The following is a 22,628-nucleotide window of genomic DNA, read 5'->3' on the forward strand; positions in this document are numbered from 1 at the left end:
TAAAAATATGTCGTCTTTATTTTTTTTATAGGAGAACTCAGCATGTATTTTTTTTTTTTTCAAACAGGAAGAACTCTTGTTAGGTCCTTGCAATATATTATAAGCCATCTGGCTACTCCGGAAACACGCTGCAGACATTAAAGTTGAAGACAAATATGGACTGACAGGAAAATTTGCATCCGTTCAGCACTGACCACCTAGGAAGGGTGTGAGAGGGCTATTTTGCAGCTGGTGATATAACACAGAGATGAGAAGTGCCAGCCCGTGAAGAGGCTCTGCCTACACGGTTGCCTATGTCCCAGCAATCAGACTTTCAAAGGCTTATGTGATAGCAATAACAATCATGACAATAAGGACTTCAGTAGAGATGAACTTCAGGTTTTGGAGTTCAGTAACCTTTTAACAGGGAATCTTATGATGGGAAAGAGAATCCAATCCCTGTTCACCGACTCAGAGACTTCCTGTTAGTTTCAGTGAGCATTTGAAGCCACCCCTAAACAACCCCTTCAGCATTTACTGTGCCATGAAACTTGCCAGATGCATAACAGACCAAAAATGAGAACCTTAATATTCTACCATTCAATTATAAATGCAAATACTCTGTTGCCATAGGATTGCCATGGGGTAAAAAGACAGTGAAAGCCATGCACCGGAGATGGAAACGCTTCCTCTGTGCTTTGCACATGTAGAAAGCAGTTTCCATAAGAGTAAAGACAGGCACACTGACTTGCGTAATACTATAAAACTTAAAATGATGGGCTTCACACTGAGTCAGTGACGAGCTGAACAGCCAACAAAGAAGGAATCATTTTAAAGGAACTTTTCTGAGTACCACCTTCAATCACAGACAAAATACCAGAAGAAACGGGACATTTCATTTGGTTTTTGACTGCGATTTTTCTTGAAAGAAGGCAAGTGACTTACTTCTGAACTTTTTCATTGGCCTCCTGCGAAGCCTCCAGGGCTTTCTGAAGCTTCAGCTCTGTGTCCTTTTGCTCTGACCGAGCCTGCTGCAGCTGAGCTGCCAGATCTTCAATCTGGCGATAGGTAAGGGTCACAACACCCTCCCTGCCTTGCGGTCCACCTTCACAAGTACCAGAAGTACAGTTAAGCTGGTCCTTCAGACTCATTCCTTCAGACAAAGATTTGGATAAGCTGGGAAAACAAAATCATACATATATGTTATTAAGTTTCAGCCTAAGGCTGAGCTGCAAGAATACTACACTCAGTTTAATTAATGTTTTTAATATGATCATAGATGGATCTAGGTGCACTAATACCAAAACAAGTTTTATTTCAGAAATGACAGAGAACAAAAAGAACATCCTGTCTCCGCAATGCTACTCTAGAAGCATGTAACAACTATCACAATTTTTAAAAATCAAAAACCTATTCAACAAAATCTTAAAAGCAGTATTTTTCAGCTGTAGCATCTTCCTGATCACCTTTGAGCTGCAGCAAAAAGTTGTTAGTGAGATTTACATTTGAATTGATCAGTGTAAGTTACTGATATGTTATTAACTCATGTTACACAGGACTCTCTTTTAGCAAGCATACTCAGCAACTACAGGAAGTTTATTTGCAAAATTGCAGTTTTGTCAACATAACGAAAGGAATGAAAATGCTACAATGCAAAAATTAATACCATTGAATCAGCATGATTACTTAGAAATATGACTGATTGGCACATGCTAAGAATTCTAAAGGTCCTTGGTCAACGTTTTTGTCAGAGGAAACTTAAAATATTTCTTGATGCTTGTTTAAATAAGCTAGTAACACCTGTACTAGAATATAATGTGTCTTAAATAGCCTCTCTGTAGTAGACAGAGATAGGTTACCTGCCAGCATCAGGGTTTTATGACAGGACATTTCAATATCTATAGTGTCCTCTGCCATAATTTCTTGCAAGGTCCCTTCTGATCCACTTTTTTGGCTTCACTCAGGCAAAGGGTAGACATTTTTAGCATCTGTTTCACACTGAAGTGCCGTGGATGGAAATTCAATCCATTCAGTTTTATACATGATTTTCAGGTATATTCATAGAGATACCAAATCATAGAGATCAAAAATAATACTCCGCTGTTGTACAAGCCAGAATACAATACTACGCGCTTTGTACTTGTGTGCCAGAAATTTCTGGACAAATCAAAGGGAGGTCAGAAATTAAAAATGAAATTGAACAGGGTCTTAAGGTAATATATTCATGAAGCTAAAAGAAATAAATATGCCTGGATCAGCTAACAATAGCTATGAAGAACAAGCAAAAAGAAGGAGTATTAGACAGACAGGTTACCTATAAATAATGAGAAGAAATTGAAAAAGGGAGAATAAAGACGAAGATGGTGCATGAGGTAAAAAAATCTCAACAAAGCCTGTTGACTATGGAATTACTTCCCAAGAAATCAGTAGGTAGCCAGCTGCTTGAGTTACTAAGGTGCAATGGTCGAAATCACATTAAGAGCTGATTACTAGGGGAGGAGCCTGCACCAGCAAGCTCTCCGTGGAATTAGCAATGATTGCTTCCCATCTCTTCATAGCCATAATTAATTGGTGAATTTTACACCAGTCAAAAATGACACGAGTAGTAGAAGAAATTCATCAAAGACATTTGTACCAAAAATGACGGCAACAGGATATCATAATGAGCAGTGTTTTTAGATAAACAATTGAAGTAATTTCAAAACAACTTCATGAATATCAGAAGCTGTTGCTGTATTGATGAGCACGACTTGACACCATCCCTCTGACTGACGACAATGCAAATATCAAACGTTATTTCAGTGCGGATTTCTAGTAGCAGTGCGGACTGATTGCAATACTCAAGACATACTCTGCATGACAGCTGCTAGCGTGCAATAGCATATTTTCTTCCTTTCCAGTTTATGAAGTTGTTTGTATGGAAAACACCCTTCGTTATGACAGCCCACAGAGGAAAATCATACATAAACTAAAATATAATATAAATGGACAAGCAAAATGTGGATGAACTGATAGAAATACAGAAGCTAAAAGGTCAGAGTGTTGATGTGTCATTACGCCTACTACCTGTGATTGTCTGAAAATAATGTGAAGAACCTTTTCAATTAAATGAGGACATATTGAAAATATAAATATTTATAAAGGGACATTAAAATCCCTAGAACAGACTCATTAAAAATAAAATTACTTCAACAGTTGCACGTAAAATTTACTGACCGCGGTTCCATTATGGTTGAGCATTGATCACCATGGAAAAATACAAAGGTATGCAAATAGTGCTGAAAGCAGGTTACCGAAATACCACTGCTGCCTGCTTCTTAAACACCTGTCACAAGATTAAAAGAAAAAGACAGATGAGAAGCTAAACTGTTCAATGAATATACGGGTCCATGATAAAAAAAAAAAAAAAAAAGAGGATAGCCTAAATATTCTAACTTGTTCACAGCAGTTGAGAGGTTTTTTTTTCCCAGAAAAAATATAGTAATTTATTTAGATTCTAAAATACTGGCCCTTTCTGGCTATGAGTGGGCTCCTTCTCACAGACTGTCCATGAACAATACAGTGCGCAATACACTATTACATGTTTTAACTCATAATGACTGCATCTGAGTGATCAATAGATTCTGACATGTATATTTTGTAGCCAGTATGATTCCTCCAGATAAAGGCATGATGTTTCACAGATCTTTTAAACTTTTTTTTTTCAAAAGCACGCAATTGCCAGATTTCCATCAATATGTGTTTTGCTAAAATACTTTAATTAGTCCCTTTTGATACTTATTAATTTGAAATTCCTTCATTAATGTCCCCAAGATTATTTGTTCAAAGAATATTGATGCTATAAATAAAAAATAAATGGGAGTTCTAGGCCTGAAGAATGGGTCACAGAAGCATTCAAACAGTTCCTTGATTTAAGAAGTTCACATGTTCTTTATAGTAAGCCTTTTGCTTTACTATGGCAGCACGGCCCCTTTCTTGCTCCAGCTTGGGTCTGAGAGCTTCAATGGCCCACCTGAACTGTGTCCAGGCAGAAGAAAAAGTGACATGTGATGAAGTCTCTTATGCAGCTCCTGCAGAGATAGCAAGAGGCTTCCTCAGACCCCAAAGTCAGAGCAGCTTCAAGCCTGCTAAAAAATTTCGCCAGTTGTAACCGCTCCCAGAGGGACTTTACTTTGGCTGAAAATCAACCGTATGAAGTACTGCTCTTATAACACTTCTCTCCTTGCCAGGCATACTTTTGCTGCAAGGTGGGAAATGATTTTCCACCTGAAGCAGTTACTGAACAACACAGAGAAACCTTCCACCTAAAGGAAAAAAAAAAAAAACCAACCCAGCAAAAAACAAACATTCCCTATCCATCCCCTCCCTCCTCCCCCACCCCAGTGATAAACATAACCAAAGGCATGTAGGTCTGACCTTGGTTTTCACCACAAATGTTTCTGACACTCAAGTTCTGGAGACCTCTCAGACCTCAGCCTGCACTCAGGGTGGCTTTGAAGAGGGTCCCTTCATACTGCTGAGTACACTCAAGGGCCAGGAAGCATTGATACCTTGAAAATGCTACCTCAAAGTTACCCTTAGGAAAAAGTGCAATAAGACGATATTAAAAAAAGCCCATAAGACTCAGAAGGACTTTGACATTTTGCTGTAAAGCAGAGGATATAAAATGGTCAAGTTTGCATTACATCTGAGTCAGGAGTCTGACAGCTGGTAGACTGGTGACTAGATGGCATTGCCCTACCATAGACAAATATTTTACTAGCCTTCCTTCCTCTGCAATTACACTAGTTAAGAGGACCGTGTTTTCTCTTCAGTACAACCACCCAAATCTCTCTCACTAATTTAACTGAAAACAGCAGCTGTGTTAGACTCTGTGGCGCACAGGCCACAGACCATGGTACAACAGTAGTGCACGTTGCGCGTAACGCAGAGTGTGATCGTTGCACTGTCACAGCCCATCACAGAGTGTCGCTCTCTAGTGCGTGGTGTACCCACGCATTCTTAGTCTAGGATGGGCTCCGGCATCTTTTTTATTTTATATTCTCTCACCAAACCCAACAATAAACACTTGCTGAACAGAACACACCACTGATTTTCTTCTCTGTGGTGGCTGGTGATATAACTTCAGGATTTTACAGAGGATAAGAACAGGTTGACAGATAGTGCTGATCATGCATGTCCATACTGTCCAAGCTCAATTACACGTGAATATGGATCTACAGTGAGCAGTAGGTTGAGTTTCAGCCTTCTCTCCTGAAATGATCTAGAGAAACCCGCAATCTGTACAAACAGTCTGGACAGTAGATCATTCAAGCACAGGTTCATTATCTACAGTGAAAGCTTGAACTGGCTATCATCCATATTAGAACTTCGATTTTTCAAGAAACACAAATTAAAGGCCTCTGGCAAACACATTTTTCCTCCTCGGGCATCAGTCTCCTCATCTTTAAAAATGAGTAATCACAATAATACCTTTGCAAGGTGCTCTGAGCTTCATTACTGAAAAGAGACCCATCATTGTCGAAAGAGCTTAGTTAGATGCAGCACAGCCTGAATTTAGGACAAAACTAAACCCAGACAGTCTTCTGATGACACCAAGCAACACACGTTTTCTTTTGGGCCTCATTTTCCCTCTCCAGGACCACTGCAGTACCCACACCATTCTCCTACGACTAGCTTGGGAGAGGTAGTAAGGACATGGAACGTGATTTAATCATCTGAGCCTTTCTTGAAGTTGAAGGACTGCTGGGACTTGTTCTCAACAAGAAATAATCAGAAACCATACCTCCATTACAACCCCCCCATTTACAGAGTTGCACAGTAATCAAATGTCTCCGGTTCATTTCATGCAGCCACTGGGTAAATTGCTCAGATAACACAGCCTCACGTGAGAGCGATACACTCACGGCACCCAGCACCACCTAACATTCCTCACATTCACCACCCCATCAAATGGTCCAGGATCCCAACAAAAATAGTTTCTGGATTAATAATGTTTGGTTGAAACAGAGCAAAACATACATGATACTGATGAGCAGAAGGAAGCCTTTTGGAGATTTTTCCAGCTGTGGTACTATCCTCTCCAGCTAGATCCACACACCCACAGTTAATAGCTTGTAGGTAAGAAATGCACCTGGATTTCCTGAGCACATGATGCACCTAGAGCTGGGGTCTCTGTCATCTCTAACTGACTAATTAGAGTCTGGAAGATGGTAACTTAGCATTAGCTTTTTTCACACGTAATCAGCTCTCAGATATAGTGCATCGGAGTTTACTGAAGAGACTACTGTAGATTTTACGCTTTAATCCTGAATATTACTTGATGCATGTTAACATTAATTACCCATCTTCACGGTTCCGCAATGTACCTGTATTAATTGCAAGACACAGATTCACAGGCTCTCAGATTTCTTCCATGAATCAGGGGACTGTGTTTTCAATACAACAGCAACTATTGTGGATACTCTTCACAGTTTCACTAGACTGCATTTTATTCCTAGAACCGAGCTTGCCTTAAAATGTTCCTGTCGTGTTTTGACAGGGAATTGGCTGTATTAGCATATTCTAGCCTAAGCATTCATAGAGTGCAATTATCCAGCCCTGAAGGCTTGCTTCTAACTAAATAAAATTAATCTGAAAGTTTAAAAATAATTTTATTTTGTATGGTGTTTATCATGCTAGAAGTTACAAGAAAGAATTTTGCTATCTTGTATCTGTTCTTTATTGCCCATTCATATGCTTTGGCCATTCTTAAATATTTGCCAATGGCTTTAGTTAAGAAAATAACTTAAACTTAGTATTTGTGATACTGTAGTTATTCCCTACAGTAATAGATTGTTTAGGTAACACTGCAAATACAGTGGGAACCTTATCTATTAATCGAAGACAGAACTGGCATCAAGTCATCAAGAGTGACCTCAGTATTTGAATATAAAGGATGTTTAAGATGGTGCCAGAAACCCCACGTTTTACCGTGCATCGCAAACCCCCGGCCACTTTCCCCGGGAAGCAGGAGCATCCTGTCTGGGGCGGCGCAGATCCTGGCTCGGCTGCGGGCAGCGGGCAGGGAGGAGGGGCACGGCCGGCTCAAAGACAAGAGGCGTTTTCACCCTCCCAGTCCCCAGGCTGAACTGGCAGCCCCTGTGCCTCTCTGCTTGCTGCTGGAGGCCACTGGGTTGACATGGATCACTGAAGGGGTGTGTACGGGGGTGGTGTAGAGCCAGCGACTCTGGCTTCGGGCCAGCAGGGAAATTGCCTATGTCAGGGATTTGCAGAAACACAAACCTGGTGGAAAAGAGACAGAGGATCTCGTCCTAAAGGTCATAGCGGTTTATTTTTTATATTTTTTGTTATGTTTTTGGCAACATCAGTTTTAAGAACAGTGCACCTTTTTCCTCAAAATTAAACTTAATTAAGAAAGCAGAAACTCTGGTTGTGCACTAAAATAATAGAGCTGCTGGTACACCAACTAGAACAGGTAGAAAATAGACGCAATATGTACTACTTTTTTTCGGGTTTTTTTGATGATCCTTGCCAAGAGCTTCATTCTGAACACTGTCTCTTACATGGAAACCAGAGTATTATGGCACAGATGAACATCAGGCCTTCTGAGCAGGCGTTTCAGGATCAGCTCCTACAGCTCCACACATCTACCCACCAGCCTGGTCTGGACTGCAACCCCTTCAGCTCCCACGGATCTGACAGTACACAGCAAATTGCTGTCTTGAACCCTTACTCTCCAAAATGCCAATGACGGAAATCTTTCCCGATGACAAAGAATGTGCACATTCAAGGGTCAGGCACATTTCTGCTAAGAGCCTTAAATGATGCCTCCTGTCACCGTAGTTTGAATTTAGAATTCCTTGCATAACTAACAAAATCTGATTGAAATTTCTCTGTTGGAAATTACGCATGAAGTTAAGGCTAATTTGGTTTGCGCCTTTAGTTTCCTTTGCAGCTTCTCACTGGTAAGGGTAATGGCTTCTGACTTCCATTTTTATGTGAGTGACACACACACTGACAATTTTATTTCAAATGAACAAACTCCTTCTGCAAAAAGTAGTAATACTAGTAAATCACCTCCAGTAATAGATAAACTGCAACAATTCAGATGAAATAAATAAGAAACCTGACCCTGAAAACTAGAAAGTCAGTGAAGCGTCTGCTCAGTGCAAAGGGGTACTTCATATATACAACCGTATATACATCTATATAAAATAAAACTGATAGTACAGATATATATCATAATGCAGGCATCAGAATCACCTGAAAACAAGCTCGATGTAATGACTATGTGCTGTTGACTTTTATTTTTGTCTCCAGGGAATGGTGTTTACTTTGCTTTAAAATTTATATGAGTCATTTTGTTATGTGCCTTTTTTTAATTAGTCTGAAGGAAACAGTCTTTTGAGAAAGAGAGCGGAAATCAATTCTGATTCGATACAGATAGCTACTGTGCGATGTAAACTGTGTGTTCTTTCTAATTAAATGTAAACATGTGCAGTTCTAAAGTCCAGCAGTGATGACAACAACTACTAGAAAGGATTGCTTAAGCCCTGGTCAACTGATTCTTGTGAACCTTTTGTTCATACCGTAGGTGAGCTTGTGCAATCTGTCGCAGGGTGAACGCCAGTTGTAACTGACTTTATTTTAGGTCATCTTCAGAGAAAAGACTTGACAAGAATGTGGAGCGCTCTGTAATACCTCCAGTTACCCATTAACTATGTCCTTCTGATAGCTAATCAATAGCATTGCATGGAGCCAAACACACTGCACTGAACTGCCCCTCTTCCAAAAGCCAAGTCTTGGTAAATATTTAATGGCAGTAAAGGTGTTTTGAGTCTTATCAATCTGATATGTTAAAGAACTCTTGAAAGAAACTTTATCTTGCTTCTCTCTGCATAAATAATTTGTTCAGTTACAATTTTAGCCTTATGCGAAAGCACTTAATTTAATGATCTAATGCTTTTAAATCAAGGCTTTGGACAGAGAAAATGTAGTTTCAATCCACATGTCACAAAATAAAGAAAAATCGAAGTTTATTTCCTTGATAAAATGCCAACTAGAAATATACATCAAGGAACCCAGTCCTTTATACTGTAGTAGTAAATACTGCACCAGACTCGCTCAAAACCTGTTATACAAGTGCTCATTTGAGATTTTCTTACAAGGCTTCAGGTTCTGTAAAATTCTTAGCTCTCACTCACATCAAGATGGCGTAGGATTTTTAGCCTCTTTTCCGCACGGAAAGAAAACAACTCTAAAATAGTTACACTAAGATCCAGAGACTATTTGTTCCCATACAGTGAATATTCCTATCTTCAAGTGGGTATATGCTCAGCTAATGAGTTTTAGTAAGCGTTTTTCTGTTTTGTGTTTTTCTGTGCAAAGCAGTTTGTCTAGATCACTAAATGGAGAAACACTTTTACCCATATCCTTTAACACCGAGTGCATGTACACTCTGCTGCAGCCAGGTAGGAACCAAACGTCTTCTTAGAGACTTCGACAGGCTTATTCCATGCCTCTGTGCTAATGTCACAGGACGGAGGAGGCTCCTGACCTCCTCCCCCAGCACAGGATTCCAGCCTTCTCTGCATGATCCAACTTCAGTATGAGCCTAAGTATTTTGAAGAAACTGATTCAGCAGTGGATCCAAGCTTTTTCTTGGAAAATAATCTGGGAATAAAACATTGATAGCATTTCAGTTTCCAAAATGTGAATCACCATAAATGTTTTCCCAGAAGTATAAGCATTATTTTTTTTCCCCAGTGTTTAAATGGCCTCTTTAGTGCTCTTGATGCCATTCAATAGATTTCAAAAATTAAGATCACGGGAATAATTCCCAAACACTGGCATAGATAAACTGAACAGCCTGGAGTTTTCAAATCACTAGTAATTGGCTCTGATGAAAACAGTATTAATTAAAATCATAAAGGCATATAAATCAATCAAGCAGTAAAGCGCATGGCACCATTCAGCAAAGACCAGCTGAAAAAAGCCTGTTACCAATAACCTCAGAAAATATCTTGTACTTAATACAATGTTATCTTTATAAATCAGACATGATCGTGAATTTTATGGCTGTCCTGATTTGCTATTGTGATCACTTGGCTTAACTTCCCCACTGAACCAGAAAAGCAAGAGACGAAGCTGTCTTGGACCCAGGGCTGGAAGCCAGCCCTGCCTTCAGCATGGCCAGGAACATCCAGCTGAGTAGATGGAAGAGTAGAGTCTCTCCAGGAGAAGGCAATTAAAAGAAATACAAAGAATGGAAACGTGTTTCAAAGATGGAATAACCAAATACATATGGAATTTGAGAGAGGGATGATCTCATGGATGAGCTGAGTAGTGCTAAAGCTAGAAACCCTCAGTGTGACTGACCCGGGAAGGGAATTCACTTGGGGCTCTGTCCTCTTGTCATCCCTTTATTGCCGAGTGATTCGGTTGGTTAAAAATCTTCGAGTGGCTTTTAAAAAAAAATTAAAATATACCATGTTTTTTAATTGGAGGCTATTTCCCTTCTGCCCTAGGAAAATAAAACAGAGAGTATTTGAACAGTTTTGTCTGATTTTTCTCAAAGGTGTTACAGAAAAATATTAAGCAACTCTGACCAAAGGTAAACAAGGTGTCCTGTGCTCCAGCACATGCCCAGCTGTGGTCACCAATGTGCCCAGAAGTGAGGTACACTGGGGAGCTCTAGGTGAGTGTGCCTAGTACATGGTTTCCCCACTTTCTTGGTAGTGTGCACAGCCACACGTGCCGCTCTGAAATGGCAGGTGAGTCACCAGGGGGACTGCATGTGCTGCAGGCTGGAAACCTTCCTCCAGATGCCCGTAATGTCTACTTTAAAGCTATCATGGCTTCTCCCATACAAAAATGCAGTTGGTTTGGAGATTGCTAGGCAGATATACACTTAGCAAGTCACCTCCTGAAAGCCATGCAGATGACACAACGTCAACGAATCGCTACTTAGTAAGCCACGTCTTACCTAGTTGCTGCTGCCAAACCCTTATTCATATAAATCATACAGCTCCTTGGACAGTCAAGCGCTATGAAACAAGGCAGTTAAAACGATGGCTTAAATGATAAAGGTAACGCCTGAGAAATTTAATATAGGGGAAGTCTGCTTCCCTATTGTACCAGTGCTTACTGAAGGAACTGGGCAGACTTGTCTGGGCCATTCTCCTGAATGCGAAAGAAGGACGCACACTGGGGGAATGATTTAGTGGATTGGGGATCAGAGCTCTGTCTTGAATTCCCTCTTCTATTTCACATCTTCTGTGTGGTACCGAGCAAGTCACAACATGCAAACCTCAGCCTGCCATGCTGAAACTGGGAGTAAAGTGCCTTTCCCTTGCTTTTTGTCTTCCTCAAATTCTAAGCTTTGGGGGCCCAGGATTGCTTCTTATTACCTATGTGTGCCGCATCTGGAAACCTGAGGCCCTGATCTTGGTTCAGGCCTCAATGCAAATTATTATTTGTGGGAAGATACAAAAGAGCTAATTAACAGTGTGCATGTGTTGGCAACGCACATCAGCCTGGTTAACCTCAGCAGACAGATCCAGGTTTGGGACCTTTATGGAAAAAACACAACAGTTTCTCACAAGGAGGCATTTTCTGCCTCCCCATTGCAGGTTCAGCGACCATTGCCACCATGGGGTGCAGATGGTGATAGCAGCCCCCCGTGCTTTGTCGAGCTGCTGTGAGCCCAGGATCCTTGTTAGTTGCGAAGATGTTCTTGGCTTCCTCCTAGGCAAAAGGGGCCATCAGCTGGATACGGCCTACCAACTGGAAGCTGAATCGCACAACTCGCATGCCTCTTGAGAAGTGAGGGAATAGACTGGTGGCTGTTGGAGAAAAAGTGAAGAGGGAGCTCCAAAGTGTAGGGGTTGGAAAGTGGCTGAAAACAGATGCTGAATTGATTTCTGTGTCCTAAAGCTTTTAAATCGTCTTCCCTTACCTCTCTTTTCCTTCACACTCGTAAGTTTTAACCATTTGGCTACTGAAATCAAATCTGTAAAAGAATAATATTGTTGTGCACTGTAATTTAGCCTGGGTGAAGAGGAAAACAACAGTTCTAACTTCGTGAAGCAAGAGTTCACAAGAAAAACTGCATCTTTTTCTTTTTACCAGCATATAATTTCTCCATAACCAGCAGGTAAAAGTGAAATACTGTAGCAGGAAATGTATTGGTTGCACTGAACCAAAGGATTAATTATTTTCTCAGAACCTGACAAGGAAACTGAATGAGTATGAAAGCTCTTGTGAAATCTAGCCAACACTGAATTCAACACTGTTCAATTCCTGATTTATTTTTTGAACAAGACAAGATAATTATTAGTATGAATACTGCCTACTGTGCTTATACACATTCAACTGATATTATACTCTCCTCTGACAGGAGTTGTAACATTGCTTAAGAGGGAGAACTAAATTCCTTGGGATAAGTACATTGGGATAGTACTCATTCCACTGTCACAACTGTAGAAGTATAATAACATATAACTCTTTTGGTAAAGACAGTAGGGTAGAAGAACTAAATAGAAGAGTAAGTATCTCTGTATCTCCGCCTAAGACCTCAGGATGGAAGTCTAGCCTCTGTATTATTCCCTTTTACAGAATATGATTGAAACAAACAGAATGTGATGTTAGATGAGCCTGGATAACATTAAGATCCCGCATAGCTCAGAAGCAAAAGAAAAATAAATCAGATACTATCAACCTTGTTACCCATGCTTCTTTCCACTCCTTTGGGTGAGGAACAAATTCATATTACTTCTCCTTCTTCTTTGGTGAAAGCTCCTCCCAGTTCAATCTTTAATGATAGTGGAAGTCATTAGTGCATTTCCTGCTGAGGACCAGGAGAAAGCCTAGTACAGAATGCCTTGAATTTATTTGTATCGAGAAGCTAAAGGCTGTGGCCATCAGTATGTGCTTACACTGTTCTGGGTGTCTAGTACAAGTAAATGCTTCCTGGAAATCTTACTGCTTCCTCCTGATCTCTGGGAATAGAACACCAGAAGAGAAAAAATACAAGAAAATATTGCTTTATACATAAAGAGGGGCAAGAAGAAAAAGTTCCTTCAAGAGTAAAAAGAAACAATAAATAATCTAGATATTTGAAATTTTGATCTTAACCTTGCTTACCTCAATGACCATGGGACAGGTATGACACAAATCCTTCAGGGTGAATTTTGAATGCAATGTACAGAGTTTTTACCTTAATGAGATATGTAAGATCAGAACCTATGAATCAAGCCTATGATATGCCCCTAAGTTATTTTTTCATGGACAGTGGGTGAGCGGATGTCATTCCTCTGTTTAATCAGGAGTTAAAGCGTGTACAGTAATTCCTTATTTTCACAATATTCCTTCTGACAAAGATAACAACCATAAGAATGGTTCCCAGCTGGCTAAACCTGACATACAGGTTTTGTTAATAAAAAAATGCATGACTTAATTAATGAAACGGATCTATTAAGACTGTCCCCCAATCTACCACAGTGGCCCCACCTACAGCTGAACTTCACATGACCTATCTTATGCAAAAAGAATTGTAATAACTTGCACTGGAAGCTGTTATAGAGGAAAGGTTGCTACGAAGAAAAAAATATGACTCAGAAATGAATACAATGCCCCTAGAGGAGAAAGCTTAGTATTTTCACTTTTACTCAATGTTTTCTTTTACAGTGAATAATTGAAACGATTTTGCTAAACTGTGTAAAATTATTTCATCAAGAGTAATTACGCTTGATCTATTAGCACCTGATACTATCTATTGTTTAAATTGCTTGCATTCAATCCATGAGTAATGTCAACAGTATTAACGTCCATTATGGAAGCATTAGTTGAGTAAAAATCATTTTTAAGTGTTCGACATTCTTGTAACCTTCCACCAGCATAATGTTCAAAAGAAATATCATTATATCAACATCTTCTTGGATTTTTTTTAAAGGCATGTCTTTACTTAAGTCTGCAAACTCAGGGTCTTTACACTCACAAACAATTTACCTGTTTTGTTCTGGCAAGCATAAATCTGTAGCAATCTACTCATTTTACATTCTTCTCTGTTCCCGTCTAGCTGTTCCACACTAAATGGCTATCCAAATTCACCTCCATCAACTTTGGCAGGCTCAACACCTCCTTTGCTCAACCAGTTTTTTCCCCCCAACCATAAAGAGCTGCACTGTTACAAACAGAAAGAAGGAACTCCGCAACATTTCTACAACAAAGTTATATATATATTCATTGATTTGACCAAAACTGCTTCCCCCCACCTCCCCCAACCTGAACTAATACAACAACTGGACTCACCTATCTGGAAAGCAGATACCTTTTTTCTCTCTTGCAGCCTCATCCTTATTTCAAAGGCTTCCAAATTCTCGCTGCCTTTTAGCAGAGGAAACATTATGAACTGTTTGAGATTACATTCTCACTCAAAGTGATGAATGCCACAGTCTTTGCCAGAATAAAAAGCTACTTTCTCTCCTTGGAATAGTAACTTTACAGTAATTTAGAGGAAGCGGGAGAAACAGTTGGTCATTAAACATTAAAAGTATTAATGGGGCACTCACAGTGTATGGTTTGTCTGGAAAAGGCAGTTCTGTACTTGCATTTCAGAAGGACTGCTGCAATACAATACCTACTGTGATAAATTTATGTTTACCCCACTTAACATTTAGCAGAATCTAATAACGAAAGCTTAAATCAATGTATTTTCCAAAAAATGCATGAGTAGCACTATTCATATCTTACAGCTAGGGGAATCGAGAGGCAAAGAAAAAACATTCCAAAAGAGGCCCTTCATTTCCGCTCCCCAAATGGAGACCTTTAGAACTTGGTGTTTACAAGTTTCAAGGACTTGCAACTGCAGATGAAAACAATGGCAAAACAGAATATTCAAAGCAGGGGCCCTCAAGCACTTCAGCAGCATGTAAAAAATCATCCACTTCTCCAGACTCATGTCGCTCTTGAAGTCTTACTCGATTCTCTGTAAACCTCAGACCTGAGTATATGGATGGAGCATTTGGCAGCACTTTCTTGTTACGTGGCATTGTTGGAAACGGAGCTTCTGCACAGCTCAGAAAAATGATCCAAAAAAGAAGCAACACAGGCAATGTAGGATGCTGGTTTGTTTAATAAAAGGGTTGACGTGATTCCCTGGAGTAGAGGGAAACATGATTGATACGAAGTTTATTACGTTAGGAGATATAAAGAGAGACAAAATTCCTAAGGAGAGAAATTCTGTTTGCTCCCAAGACACGGTGAATCTGTTCTTCATAGTTTTCTTTCCTAGTGCTAGTTCTTCATTATCTATCAAGCCTTAAAATGATAACAATTTGGTGAAGGCTCTGTGGATCACCTTGGCCTGCAGTTCTTACTCATTTAGGTGATTAGGTCAACTTCCTAAATTTTAGGAGGCACAACAGTAGTAGAGATAAAATAACAGGACCACTTCAGAACACGCTTAAATCAATGGGAGAACTCTCAAGTCCAATGTAAATATATCTGTTTACAAGGAACTCCAGAAATGGAGACACTGAGAGAAACAGGCATGTTCACTACGTCTTGAGCTTTTAGTGTAGACCTTTTGTCTTGTGTGGCCTACTCTGGAGGAAGTGAGGTCTTAGTTTTGTCTGAGGAAAAAAATTAGTTCACAGGAATTTGAAAAACAGAGGTTAAAAACCTATGCCTGGAGCTATATGTCTGGAGCTAGGGAGAACGTGACCCAGTTCAGAAGTCATTTGTAAGAGCAGAGTAGATGACAGGATTGTTTAGATGGTGGACAAAAAGCTGTGGGACACACAAACCAGATATTTTGCAACAAACAAAACCAAAAATCAGCTTGCCAAAAAAATCAGAACCCATAATCTGATGCACATTTATCAAAAGACAGTAACAACTTGCCTATGTCTATGACGAGCAAAATTCACTGGCTGTTCAAGCTGAAGCACAGGGAAACCTTCAGCGGGAGGCTTTGGGAAAGAGAAATGGAGTATGACATTCTCTGAGTAACTATGGTGTGGGAGGGGGAAGAAATTCAGTTGCCGGCCCCATCAAGTCCTGACAAAAGGAATGCGAGAGCTGTTCCCAAGGTGAAAGAAGACAGGCTGAACAATTTGGCTAATGGGATCACATTGAGCTAATGGGATCACCATGACTTGCTCTGCTTCTGTTGGTGTATGTCAAAACTCTGATGTGTTTTCAAATACATTCTCTTTTCACCAGCAGTGGGCTAAACCTTGAGGCATTTCTGAGAGAATTTACATCTCTTCAGATTTTGAGATTTGTGTGGAAAGAGTCTACAGGGCAAGAACACTTCAAGTTCAGAAGTTTACAAATTGTGAGAGCAGTTTCTCCTCTGTCAAAGAAAGGAAAAAAAAAAAGAAACAGAAGGTTCGGAATTGTTAATATCTTATTAAATGACATTTATTCCTGCTGCCCTCAGACAGACATTCAGAGTTTACAGACACTTCACATTTGCACAAGCCCCCAGTTGCCACCTCTCACAAGCCGGGTGTAGACAAGAGAATAAGCCCAACTGCGCTGCAGCACCAATCTATACTACGGCATGTTCATATTTGGCAAGCACTGACAACACTTGGGAACGCTGTAAGCAATATTACTGATTTCTAGAAGCTCTGGAAAACTTGCTTAATGGTCTTGGTTATAGTACCCTGAAAGTATTGTAGAGATGCTCCTGGGTAAACCCACAAGGATTTAAAAATAAAATAGAATAGGTCAAAATGAACAAGCTTTGGTGCCTATAGTTAAACTATGCTCCAGTGAGCGACTGGCTTTCCAAAGGGGCATTTCCAGGTCCCTTCCCAGCTCCCTAAGTGCAAACTCAGGTGCCTAAACTTACGTATTCAAGACTGAAAATTTTGGCCACACTGTTTAACAGGCAGATCTGCTGGCAGATCTGCTGGGAGGCCTCTTGTAACCAGATTTTTTTTTTCTTAAAGCCTCATGTTATTGGACAGATACTGGCCCAAGTCCAATCCACAACTGCAAATCCAAAGAAACAGCTCAGAGCAAACCAGCAGCCTTATTAGCTTTTAAAGATTTCATTTTCAAGAACTCAAGACCCTTTATTGACTAATGAAAGGTTGGGTCCCCAAGCCCACAGACTGATGTTGCTTGGAACATATTTTAATCATTTTGGAGTGCTAGCAGCCATCTGTCTAAAGAGCTTTGATCGCATAAATGCACTCTGAACTGCAGCTTCTTCTGACTCCAAACCCTTTCTGAAAGCCAAAGGGAACCCACAGGCATGGCAACTTTGAGACAATTCAAGGCCTTGCGATGTGATAAGGCTGCTTTTATTATTTAGCACATCATTAGGTTTAATGACACCACAGATAACAGATACACTAAAAAGATACCATTGTCATCTCCTATCTTGTAACAGTAATATCCAACTGTGACTTCACTTTGTTTCTACCCAACACTTCTTACTTACGTTATTTTAAAAGCATAGATAAATGAAACAAAAGGAATGTTTTTCCTGCTGCAAGCACCAGAAATACTAACAAAATAAATACATAACAAATAAATAATACAAAAGCCAAATGAGCACTCTTTCTTTTTTCACTACTTTCCTGCTGTGACTTTTTTTTTTTTTAATATAGAAGACAAGCAAACAAATCCCAAATAAGCTACTGTATTTACAGTTTAGGTTATTGGCTTTTGGGCAGATACTGTTTGCACGTATGAGTTTAGTTTGGCCAGCACTGAATACAAATTTACATTGAAAAGAGAGAGAATCCTTGCTGTTACAGCTTTTATAGTGTTAACATTTATGAACAAATTTTACACAATTGCCATAATTATTTCCTACTCTAACTCATGAAACAGTCTGGGCATCTCAAAGCTTATTTTGTGGTGATCAGTGTTTTCATCCCCGTGTCTACTGAATGGTAGAGAGACATGCTATAAACCCTGAAAGCTTGGAAGAAACAACAATGTTGAGAACGAAGAAAAAGTACTTAAATTATCAGAGTCAAGAAATTTCTCTCAAAAATGAAAGCAGCAGCCTTAAGAAAGTGGCAAAAACTGCATAAAAATAGCTCTCTTGATGACGGGAGACACACAATAGTGGATTCTGTGTGGCAGACCATGACTTCCTTTGCTCCAATCGTCAGCAACCTCAGTGGGTTCAACCCTGAGCTTACAGGACTTGCAAGTTCTCTTCCTTCTGAAATCTGATTCCTGGCCCTTTTACTCAGTCAGGACACCACTCACCAGTCACCAGAAGAAAATTTTACTATCACACACTGCAATATTGTATTTTTCAATTCAGTAGCCTTCATACTAAGTGTGGCTAGCTAGCAGTGTGAAGAAGGTGAAAGAAAGAAACAAACACAGCACTTCTGTGTTGCTCATGAAAACATTTGTGGGTGGCCATGCTCTAATCTGTATCACTGATAGAGCACAGATTAAGAGAAAAGAAGACAAAACCAAAACATGAAGTGGCTCAGGTAGGGGAAAAGCTTCTTTAAACTCTGCTGTCAAAGAAAAAATACCACTGATGATTCACTCAGTGTAACTCCCTCCCTCTCCTTCTGTGGCTTTTCCTTCCTAACTCACAGCCAGACAAGCTTCTCTGCTAGTGAGACAGCAGCTCCATAATGCTGCTTACATGCTTTCTTGGTGGTGTTAGGAAAAACCAAGTGCTCTGTGCTGCTTCTCCTTCCTGTCATGACCATACGAACTGCAGCTTATGAAAGCAAACTAATACTAATATGTTTCATTTTACACAAATATTTGAGAGGCTCAGAATTGTGCAAATCCCAGCAGGCCCACTTCTTCACTGGATAACTGCAGCTGACGCTTCCAAGTTGGTCCCTACCCTCTATAAAAACGACAGCCTTCACACCTATGCTGGACGAATTACCCGTGCAAGATGAGTAACACATCATTATGCAATGCTGGACACAATGTTCAAACCCTTCAGCTTCCAAAACGCAAGCCTCTATCACATTAGTTAGAAAAGCAGCTTGTGGAAGGAATGTAAAACCGGAAAATATTCCAGTAAAAGGCATCAGCATGATATGCGTGTAGCAATTTAATAAAAGCTCTAACTTAAAAAAGCAACTGAAAAAAGAAAATACCTTACTCTCGGCTTCTCTCTTTGTAAACACAACAGGTGGGTAGTCTGCTGGCTTGTGTTCGGTGACAGGCAGAGGACTTCTCCTGCCACCTGAATTCCTAGATATTTCCTAACAGAAGTTTCCCATTGACTCCACGGCGAGCAGGGTTAAGCTCAAAGTAAGAAAAGCCATGTTATGTCTAGCACTGGTTGAAAATTGCTCATGTGGAAAGTCTTCTCACCAAACAAATATTTTTTTTTATTGGGAGATGTAAATTCCAACACAAAAAATATGTTGGCTTCCTGTGGCAAATTTCTAAGTGAAAATTTTCCTTTCACCTTGACATTTCAACTTGAAATGCTGTTTTGTTTCAGTTCTTCAGCTCAAGAGAAATGAACGGAAACACAGCAAAATGAACATTTTTTTTATTATTGAATTGACATTTTAACATAAAAACATGTCCTGTGAAAAATCAACAAAAAAGAAATGGCATTTAAAGTCTTCCTGACAATGTTATTACTTTATTTCTAAATATCATATTCATAACAAAAGAAATTCCCTTTCATACAATATTTATATGGCAAGCCGAATTATCTTTTTGCAGTTTTAGATTTTCTCTCAAACTTCTCATGGGAAAAATTGTCTTTTAAACAGCTCTTATTACACACACAGTTTTCCTGTGTTTCTTTAACTTGCTCTAGAGAGGGCTGCTTCTTGTCCTGTGTCTGTTCTCCTTCCCTCGTTTTAAAGTAGGAGTACCTACATTTTCATAGTCATAGATCTCTAAAGGTGTTATGGAAAATGGTAAAACTTCTTATTCAGTTTATACAAATAAAGCAGCCAAAGCAGAGTTTGCTGATGTGATTCATTTATATTCATCCAGCATTTCAATGGCAGAATCAGAATATATAGCCTCTGCTCACAAACCCTTTCTACCAGGTAACAGATTTCATAATCCTGCATATCCTCTTTATAGATTTTCCAATGTTTCTTTTGAGTATCCTTACATTATTCAGAGTAGATATTAACTCTACCGATCTCAACACCCTAATTTTTACAAGTATTTCTACCGGAGTAGAATACTTTGTGTTACTAATCTACTCCAACCTACCAGTAGCAGTCTGTCAGTTGTTCGCAGGTAGCTCTTCCAGAGACTTTAAACCTTCCTTCCAGTAACTCTACTTTATTAGGCTTTAACAAATTTGAAAAACAGTTCCTAGAAACCTCTAGCTATGTACTTATTCCAAAAAGCACAGAACAAAATTACACTTCCTAGACTTTTCAGCTCACTGAGAAACTGAGGAAGTCATAGCAGAAAGCCACAGAGAACAGAAGTAAAAGAGAAGGGGAAAGAATCGGCCAGGTTAAGGAGAGCTGCTAACAGAAACCCAGCAGGGCCATGTATACAGAGTCGTGAGACCATATCAGCATCCGATGGCAAGGAATTCCTTTCCGTCAAGAAAATCCCTGCTCTTAGAGAAGAGCAGAAACTCATCTGAAAAAGTCCATCACAGAAAAACGACAAGGTAAGCATTGTTTTAGTTCACATTACTCCGTGACAGCAAATAGGCAGGGAAGAAGTCTGCTCAAGCCTGGTGAAATACAGTATAATGAGTTGTTATTAGCTTTAATGTGCTAGGCACTAGTGACCAGTTGGTCCTCAACTGATTTTAAAAACTTGAGAAAGTTTGCCAATATAACACACCCAACACACAGAAGCAGTAGAAGAATGAGCACAGTACACAGTACAAATTAAAACTGCATCACAGAGCACGTTAGGCACTTTGGTCCATATTCACGCTGCTCATGTTCCTCCTCAGACCTTCTGCTTAGCGTTTCCCATTGGCAAGGCACCCCTGAGGGCCAAGAGCCAGCCCCTGGAAACATTAGGCACAAAGATTTCATAAAATGTAGGTCAGACCAATCCATGCCTGAGTCAACAGCAGCACAAGGCAACTTGAGTGTACTACATTCACCTAGGTGCTGGTTGCAGGGATGGCGTCGGGTGGCTTGTTATTCCATCAGGCGGCTGGGATCTCTGACAGTTCAGTGCTTCCTCTCCCTCGAAGTTTTTATAAATCACTAAAGCTGAGTAGGAAATTGTTTTTCCATGCTAAATTTTTTTTCCCCAGTGAGGTGGGAAAATTTTCAAAATCGTGTCAGGGCAAAAAGAGAAACATTCAAAGGTATTTTTCGTGTGTGTCTCTGGATGAATGAGAGACAGAGGAAGCTTGGGGAGCACTTTGATGGCTAAGATATTCCATTGGGAGGCAAAAAAAAGACACCCCCTCCTCCCCAATAGGTTCAGATACTGCTTTGCCTTTTCATTGACTGACAAACAGGCACTGGAAACACCAAGCCTATGGTATATACTGAAGTCTCTCTCTACCACCCCCCTTCTCTGCAAATGGTCAAATATTAATTGGAGTACGGATGTGAGTCTGGTCTGCCACACTCCCAAGAAAGTTCCCTATCCACTGGTTTATAAAGTCAGTCTCTCTGACTTTATTATTGCTAGCAAGTAGAGTAAATGCAGAATGAGAGACTATGATCAATTCCAGGCTAGTGAACAATAAGTCTGGGAACGGGGCAGGGGGAAGAGGATAATAATTCCAATAAAGTATGAAATATGTAAGGATAACAAGGATAACGAGCATAATGAGGTAGGGCTCTGCCTCCACTGCTTACCTGCACCAAGACACTGGGAAATACAGCTGTCTCAGTAGCGCCAGTCAAACTTCATACTGATCTGTTTTCCCTGGGCTTTTATCTCCTGTAGCACTAACAAGAGCTGTGATTGCACAAGCAATAAGGAGACAAAGGGAAGGAAGCCAGAGGCGTTTACCAGTGGGAAAATTCTTATGGGACTAGAGTGAGAAAGACCCACCAACTTAAAGCCCCAGTTCTTTTGGGGCTGCAGGACCCCACTGGAAAGTGTCACAGTAACAGAGAAGAAGCTTGAACCCACGGATTCTAAATCCCAGGTCCAAATTACCAGGGTGTTGGCTGCCCTCACCCCCACAAATTGACTAAAATTCACTGAAACTTCCAGGGGCTGCTCCGAGAAGGTGTGGTTTTAACCAATCTGATTTAAAAAAACACCCCATTTTTGACTGATTTCAGCACTCAGTTCAAGAAACAAACAGGAGGAAAGCATGCACGTTAAAAAAACGCCACAAACCTAAACCACGAACAAGGGCTAAATCGCCATTCCTTGCAAGTCCAAATCTCCCACGGAAATCAGTGGGACTTTATATGTAGAGAATAAATTAAGAAATATAGTTTGGATAGTACCTGAGTTTTTTTATAATAATGAAAGACAAACAAAAACTATAGTGTTCCTTTACAGAGCCATTGTTTTCCATATGTTGGGTTGTATCGAATTGCAGTGGGTTAGGTTCCTTCACAAGGAGACATATCACACTGTCTGCCACTGTATTATAGATGCAAGTGCCTCATCTCTTTGATATAAAAGAGAATGTCTCCTCTGCTTGGAAGTGGGAAAATAGAATTCACTGCTGCAAGGACAGGGACAACTGCCATCTTCTCCCTGATCTC

At 40.0% G+C, this 22,628-nt stretch overlaps 1 protein-coding gene across 13 annotated transcripts in view; it reads right to left on the bottom strand.

Moving 5' to 3' along the window:
- MIPOL1 (mirror-image polydactyly 1) overlaps nt 1-22,628 on the bottom strand; it is a 195,513-nt gene that overhangs the window by 25,520 nt on the left and 147,365 nt on the right. For 11 of the 13 annotated variants that reach the window (XM_054200347.1, XM_054200344.1, XM_054200343.1 and 8 more), the window contains one exon: nt 925-1,155. In XM_054200347.1, the coding sequence (XP_054056322.1) occupies nt 925-1,155 (231 nt within the window). Of the gene's footprint in view, nt 1-924; nt 1,156-9,599; nt 11,826-22,628 lie in introns of those variants that run through there. The other 2 variants (XR_008466249.1, XM_054200342.1) reach the window with 2 other exon arrangements.

The sequence above is a fragment of the Rissa tridactyla genome, chromosome 4, assembly GCF_028500815.1.
Source record: "Rissa tridactyla isolate bRisTri1 chromosome 4, bRisTri1.patW.cur.20221130, whole genome shotgun sequence".
Taxonomy (NCBI): Eukaryota; Metazoa; Chordata; class Aves; order Charadriiformes; family Laridae; genus Rissa; species Rissa tridactyla.